A 7,492-nucleotide genomic window follows, 5' to 3' on the forward strand; every position below is an offset into this window, starting at 1 on the left:
AAAAACAAACAAAACAAAATGTAGGAATTGTCACTTTAAGGGTCGGAGTTCAAATCAGCGATCTCCTGGTCACAAGCCGGCTTCTCTAACCCTCAGGCTGTCACCGCCCCTCATCCTCCCACTGGCTTACCAATGCAACTGACGTGCTCCTTCTATGATAGTGTGATAAATCAAATGAGTCAGAAGGTCCTGGCTCGTATCAGTAAGAAAACGTGCCATGAAAATTCCCAAACAAAGCTCATATTTTGCCAACGTGCTATTTTAATTGAGCAGAATGGGAATGCTGAGGCAGCAGCATCTGATCACACTGTCTGGTGCAGGAAGCAAATTGGTCATGCAAAACCAGCCCCTCTTCAACAAACCAATTAATTATTTATGGGCTTCAGTGGAGCAGAGAAAGTTAATTTATTGTTATCATTAGAAGAGCGTTCTGTTTGGGTCCATACGAGGGAGAGCCGGGCTACAATTACAGGCTCAAAAGATAAGAGAGGACTTCATACGACTGCAGCAGCCGTTCTCACACCGAACACGAGTTCAAAGATGCTACCAAACTTCACACATGAACTTCAGGAGTTGGATGTGCTCGTAAATGAAAGAGAAAGCCGAGGCAACAAACAAGCAACAACACAGAGCGAAAACAGTGGGCCATGGTTAGGTCAGGGGGAAGAGCTTTAGTGAGAATATTTCAGTGGCTTCCGTGAACTTGACTTAACTTCTGTTTATTTTCTTGTGGACTATGGAGTGCGTGACTACAGTTTTTCTGAACTCATTTGACTAAAGTTCATGTTCTTCATTCTGTTCATGTTCTCAGCTAAGGTTCATGCTCTCAGCGAACACAGCCTTTGAAACTTTGAATCTTATTTTGCAAAACAGCCCAAATCCGCTGAAGGGCTGCTTTATTTCAGATCACATCTTTCTAAAAAACAAATACTGACATCAAAACTACACACGGCATCTATTGATAAGATAATATATTCAGATAGAAAATCACAGGCCAGAGGATGTATGTACTGTATGTAGTTTTGTAATTTGTGTGAAAACAATAAAAATGTATTATTAGACTATTGGTTAAAGGTATTGTTAGATTTGAAACTCAAAAAGTTTAGAGAGCTGGGTGAACTGTTTTGAGAGCTTGGAGCTTTGTTTGGAGAGTTTTTTATGTAGTGTTTGAAAAAATGATATATGTAGTTTTGTATTTTGCGTGAAAACAATACAAATGTACAGTTAGTTTTACACAGTTATGAGGGGCTTAGATGGCTGTGTGAACTGTTTTGAGAGCATGGACCTTAGTTTGGAGAAATGTGTCAAATCAATTGAGAAAAACTGTAAGACATGACAGAAAACCAGACCCAAATGTGTTAAATCAGTCAAACTGACTGAAGTTGGACACATGTAAAAGAAAAAAAATTGAATTAATAAAGCCCCAAGTTGCCACTCCAGCCAAACTTTCCAGATCAGAGTGCTAACAAACCGTGTGAGAAAAGCTCTGATGTTGCATTTCACCCTCAATTGTCTGAACTTGTGTGTGATGCTAAATCTCAACAAAACCCTGTGTATCCATACAACTTTTTGTATTGTCTGTGTGGAGCTGAGTGAGAAAGCCAATCACCAATAATACAAGAGAACAGTAGGAGAATGATATTAAAGTAATACAAAATCATAGAATTGAAATATATCATAATTCTGTATCCGAACTGAAAAAAAGTATGAATTCCAAAGTGCCAAAGAAAAACAATTTTATTTGCAGTCATGATGAGCAAGAAGCAGTTTTGCAGGTATCATCACATTCTGATGAATTATGTCAGAAATTGTCATTGGGCCACATCAATGACAATGACATGCAAATGAAAATAAGAACTTAGAAGTGTCAAAGTTGTACTTCGGCAACATGACAAGACGACTACGAACTTTCATTACACTTCCCTCGAGCTCCCCCCCCCCCCGTATGTGCCCCGTTACCTTTGGGCCCCCTAATCAACTAAATAACTTTAATTTGCAAACGTTTACCCGTCCACAGGAGCAAAGAGGCATAACACCGGGGCCGTCAAAGTGAAGATGCCATTGTTTATGATTAGGGCCGTGATTATTTGCCGCGCGTCTCCCTCGCCTCCCTGGCCCCGGCGCACGGGCTGATTAGCGGCGCCGGGGAGAGGAGAGGTAATGGCGATGACACTCGGCTCGATAGCTGTTTTATGGGCAGCGGTGCTTTATGATGCTTGCGCTAATTGCCGGTGTGATTAGTGAGGTGTCTGTGCCCTCTCTGGTCGCTCTGGCTGTCGTGTGAGCCGAGCTCTCGCAGGCCGGCGAGGGGGGTGGGGGGGGGCAGTGTGGGTGTGCGGCGGATCGTTGCAGGAGCAAGACACAGGGGCATAATCGACTTCCCACTTTTTTTTTTCTGCCCCTGTCAGCCCTTTTCCTGTGTGCCGCAATAAAGATAAATTAACTTAGAGGCAATCAAAGGATTTTTTTTCTTTTCCTGATCTCTTGGCAATAAAGCAATCTATTTCCAACTGTCAGTAAGGAGAAAGAAAGCCCAAACAAAGGAAGGAGTCCGAGGACATTACTCATGTAATGGCTGATTTGATAGCCGGAGATTTTTGCGAAGAAGAAGACGAAGAAGAAAAAAAACAATCACATTCTTCTCTGTGGATGTGTGTCCCTTTGGCCCTCTGGCTGTGATAGAACTGCACCGAGGGCTGACTGGGCACTTCATACAAAGGTGGATGTCCTCAAAAAATACTTCTGAATATGTTGCTGGCACCATTAGTCCTGTGGAAGGACTAAGCATCTTAAAAATGATGCTTTCATAGAGTTTGAAACCTTTATGTGCTCGTGTCATTCAGTCTGACCTCAATACCTGTATCCTTGAGACAAGCTCATTGCTGCTGTAGTCGAGCCGACAATGACTGCTGCAAGTGAGACGACAGAGAGGTCACACAGCCACTGCTCTCCTGTTCAGATACATTTCCCTATGAGTGAGCTTGTGTAAGTGGATTTGCATGGATTCCAAGCTGTGTTTGCATACTTTTGTGTGTGACATTTAGCTTGGTTCTGTTCTCTCTCTGTCTCACTGTCTGTCTGTCTGTCTGGCTATCTATCTACCTCATGTACTAGTTATGTTTTGTACAGTTTGTCACACATTATATCTTCGTCTCGCTTTCTATCCATGTTACTTGCACACACTAACAGTTAGCCAGCAAACAGAATAGAATATAATTGAATAGAGGTTGTAGCTGTATATTTGTATTCCCACAACCAAACTAATAATTTGCATTTGTATCCAAATAAATCTGGGGATGGACGTGACTTAGACGAAAACATTAAAAATCCCCCCAATTCTTTATTTTTCTCCTCGTTATCATTGCCATTGTTGAAATGTTAAAGCATTGAACTCATGGTTTTAGAAAGCCCTATCAAAAATAATGTAGTATGTAAATAATGAGTATGAAAATACAATGTTTTCAACACACAACAACCTACGTAGGTGTTATGTAACCATAAACATAGGCTTTTATACAACAAAGCTTCACCCTGAACTTATAGTACATGCTAATAGTCCAAATCAGAATGTTTGTAAACAAACAGATTGAGTTGAGAGATGGAGTCGACTAAACAAAACATTAGCGATTATGCCGAAATCGGGTTGTGTTTGGGGCTGTAATGCCAAATATAGTTTGGTACATAATGGATTAGGTTTAGGTTTTTCCCGTTTTAAAGCAACCTGACGGAATCGGTGGATACAGATAATAGTTTACAGGCCGCCTGCAGCTACAGAACTGGGCACAGGCTGGCAACAACCACTCATGACCGCGTTTTGCGGCAGGCATTTTCTTACAGGTCAGTAATAAAAATTATAAACGTCGCTGTTGGGTAGCATAACGTGCGAGCTTGCTAGAGTGACAGTAATACAGTCTCTCGGTTTTGCTAGTCCTGTTTGGGTCTAGCACAGCAGTAGCTCTGTTGTGACTGGCACTGCACTGCCAGTCCCAAGGCGTTCCATTAAAAACCGTTCAGGTAAAATCTTTCACTTCATGTAGGTAAGGTTTCCTGACCCAAATTTTGCCAACATGATAAGCTTTCTGAAATCATAATATAAAGTAAAAACTGAAAGTTATGGTTAATTTGTATAAGACAGTGGCCAAAACAGAACTTTTAAGCATTTCTAAACATTTTGGTAAAATATAGTAGTTTGTGGACACATGCTTAAATAGGCTATATATTTATGTTAGGTTATACACTAACAAATATCAACAGCAACGACATCAGGAACGTCTCGTTTTCGGTGGACAGCCAGAACTACATAATGTCTGTGTGTTTCTAATCACAAGAGCTTCAAAAAGGGATGTACATACTGGGACATGAAACCATCAATTATAAACTGAAAAAATATGTCTTTAAGAATCAAAATATATTTCCTCACTTTCACTTTAAACTACTCCACTGCCACCACCCAACTGGCAGACGGTGAACTGTCAATTATAACCCGTCCCCAACCATTCAAAACAGTTTCCAAGGCCATTTTAATAGGAATTTTTACAGTGCCGTAATATCACATCCTGAAAATTTAGCGCTTGTTTGCGTGGACATTGAACTTGGCCACCTCCGTGAAATGCTTGCTGGGAAGGCTTGTTCGTCTACCTCGGTTATTCTCTCTCTCTCTCTCTCTCTCTCTCCCTCTCTCTCTGTGTCTCTGATGCGTCGGTACAGTCGGGCTGCAGCTGGGCAGGCAGCCATGTCCATCGGCTCCATCCATCAAGCGGGTGGGCCGGGTGGCGGGGGGAGAGAGAGAGAGAGAGAGAGAGAGAGAGAGAGAGAGAGAGAGAGAGGATGACGGGCAGCAGAGAAGGGGCAGATGTTTTTTGCGGGAACCGATATGTGTTTCGCGTCCACGAGGGATGTCATTATGCGGCGGACAGAGAAACATGCAGCTGATTAGCAGCTTATTAAGTCAAGGACACCGGCTCACAGTAACACACACCACTTCCAACCCCGGCTCCCGGTGCTGACGGAGTCGAAGAAGTGCGGTGCCGGTGGCTCAGACGCCGCCCGGTGTCACGCAGATAAACTCTGGTTCTAATTAACCCGCCGCCGAGTCTAAGCTCCTTGCGATATATACCATAAAGCTCTGGAATTAATGCTGCTTTTGCCATTGCGAGTATAGTTTTCCTGTGTATGCCCTGAGGGGGGGGGGGGGGACTCAGAGGCACGTAAGGTTTGCGGATTTATCTCCGAGAGCCCACGGTGGGTCGTGCTAAGTAAATAAAGCACAGTTCCTCCCAGAGGGCATGTAAGGATTGTAGGAATTGAGGAGACTGGACATTGGCGGGCGGGCGAGCAGGCTTTAAGTCCTGATCCGGGACAATGGCTAAATTGGTGGTGTTGCGAAGTGAATCTCATCTGCCCTGTGTTTTTTCCCCGTTAGCTGGATCTCTGGAGTTTTCCCCTCTGATTCCTCCCGGCCAATAAGCCCGGCTGTGTGTTGTTAGAGATGTGGGCTTCATACAAATCACATCTGCCTGGCTCCGGCCCGGTCCGGCGGTGTCCTTTTCTCTCCTGCTTTCCTTACATCCTTCCTTTCTCTTCATCCTGTATCTATATATACGAAATATATAGCTTTAATGTGTGCGTGTCACGTGTTTCGCTCTGAGCTAGAACAGTGGGCGCTCTGGGGTTTGAACATAATAACAGAGGCAGTGGCAGACCTCTTAACGGGACCTGGGAAGGTTTCACTCTAATGTAACACAGTCGCTTTGACAATACACTGTTATTCTGGACAGCACTGATTAAACGCTTTTCGTGTGTAAGAGAGAATGAAAGAGCACAGACTTGGGATATTCATCATCTCATCTCAAAATCCAAACCTTGACTGTATGCGAGGCTGCTTTTCACAGGCAGGCCCTAACCCTAACTTGAATACAGAGTAGAATTTAAAGAGGAATATGATGTGCGGCCAAACCCACTCTGCAAGCGCGGCCCAGTTGTCATTTGCATTATAAATAACAAGCCGGTATGACAGGAGACGTGCCTTAAAGTGCTTTTTCTCCTCCTCGCCTGTTACCAGTCGCGCTCGGTTCTCTCTGCCGCCGTTGGCTGGCAGTGGAAGCCTGGGCGCCCCCCCCCCCCCCCCGTCTCTTCGCGGCGCGTCAGGTCCAGTTTAGCACTTGAAGGCAGGATGTGTCAGAATCACAGCCATGCTCTCTCTCGCGCTCTCTCTCTCTCTCTCTCTCTCTCTCCAGGCTGCCTCGCTCCCAAGGTGAGTCAGGCCTCGTCACCGCTCCTATAGAGACATAACCCGTCACGCGGCGGCGTTGGTAGACGGCCAGCAGTTAATAGCCCTGTCGTGATTTGTCAGGGAAAATACTCGTCTCCCCGAAAGAGTGCAATCACTTAGAGCAAGGTTAGAGTGTTTATGGGGCGAGGGGGAGGTGGACAGTCGGATGTAAATCTCGCGCTCGAGCCTTGGCACAAGCCGGGTGAACAAAATCGCAGATTGATTTTGACAGCCTGCGGTGCGGTTTGTACTGTAAATAAAGATGCATGAAGATCGCCATTAATTGTGAAGCTTGTCTAAAATGAGAATATGTCTTCATGTATCTGCGCTAAGACAAATTCCGGTACGTTTATTACCCGTGGCTGATGGTGAGTCTGATTCAGACTGGCCTGCTCGCTGTGCCTCCTGAATCCAGTTACTGACTTTCTGCTTGTTTGTCCTCTCTCTAGGAAGAGTTCCTGGCAGCTGAGACTGAAAAGGACATCTTTGCCCATCTGGGTCTTGAGTACATCGAGCCTTGGCAGAGAAATGCGTAGGCCTCCGCTCCTCCCTGGCTGGATGATACCCTGCACGTACATCGGCGTTCATCCCATCTGCTTGCCTTGCTCCTGCTCTCCTGTGATTCTGTTTCAAAGCGCTTTTGATTCCTATACAGTTCTGTGTTGTTGTTGTCATTGTTGCTGCCGCTGCCTGGATTACGCGCCGCTGCATGATTCATAATTCTGCCTATTCATTGTTGTCTGTTAGCGAGTAAACGCTTTCCTATAGCATTCGCGGCTCGCTCGTCTCCGAGTCTTGTAATCATACGCGGGACACAAAGACAAATCAGCCGGCGCATGAATCGCCCGCGGTGCCTGCAAGGTGGAGGAGAGGAAGTCTGAAACAAGAGGGAGAGCGAAATAAAGAGGGGGCGAGAGAGAGCACAAAAAAAAATGAAAGAGGGAGAAGAAAAGCAGCGTGAGAGGGAGGGAGGGAGGGAGGGGGGGGGGGGGTAAGAGAAGACAGGAAAGGATGAGAGGAGCGGGAAGGGAGGGAGCTTTGTCGAGCAAAATGTTGTAATCACCCTCCTCCTGGCAGGAAAGTGCTCGGCGCGAAGCTGAGCCAGGTCTCCCGGGAATCGAGAGGCGGGTAATGAGCTTCAGATAGAGGAGCGTTCAGCGTCGCCATTTAGCCTCCATTTAAACCGGCGTCCACTGGAGAGCGTTTAGCTGGCACGCCGCT

At 45.4% G+C, this 7,492-nt stretch overlaps 1 protein-coding gene across 2 annotated transcripts in view; it reads left to right on the plus strand.

Moving 5' to 3' along the window:
• Window positions 1-6,807, plus strand: part of dntt (deoxynucleotidyltransferase, terminal) — a 60,427-nt gene extending 53,620 nt beyond the window's left edge. For both annotated transcript variants that reach the window (XM_071522190.1, XM_071522192.1), the window contains exon 11: window positions 6,721-6,807. In XM_071522190.1, coding sequence (XP_071378291.1) covers window positions 6,721-6,807 — 87 coding nt within the window. The remainder of the gene's footprint in view (window positions 1-6,720) is intronic.
• The last annotated feature ends 685 nt before the right edge of the window (window positions 6,808-7,492 follow it).

This window comes from Centroberyx affinis, unplaced genomic scaffold (assembly GCF_046629955.1).
Source record: "Centroberyx affinis isolate AG114_WGS23_722 - 3 ecotype Tasmania unplaced genomic scaffold, CSIRO-AGI_Caff_v1 ptg000965l_1, whole genome shotgun sequence".
In the NCBI taxonomy this organism is placed as follows: Eukaryota; Metazoa; Chordata; class Actinopteri; order Beryciformes; family Berycidae; genus Centroberyx; species Centroberyx affinis.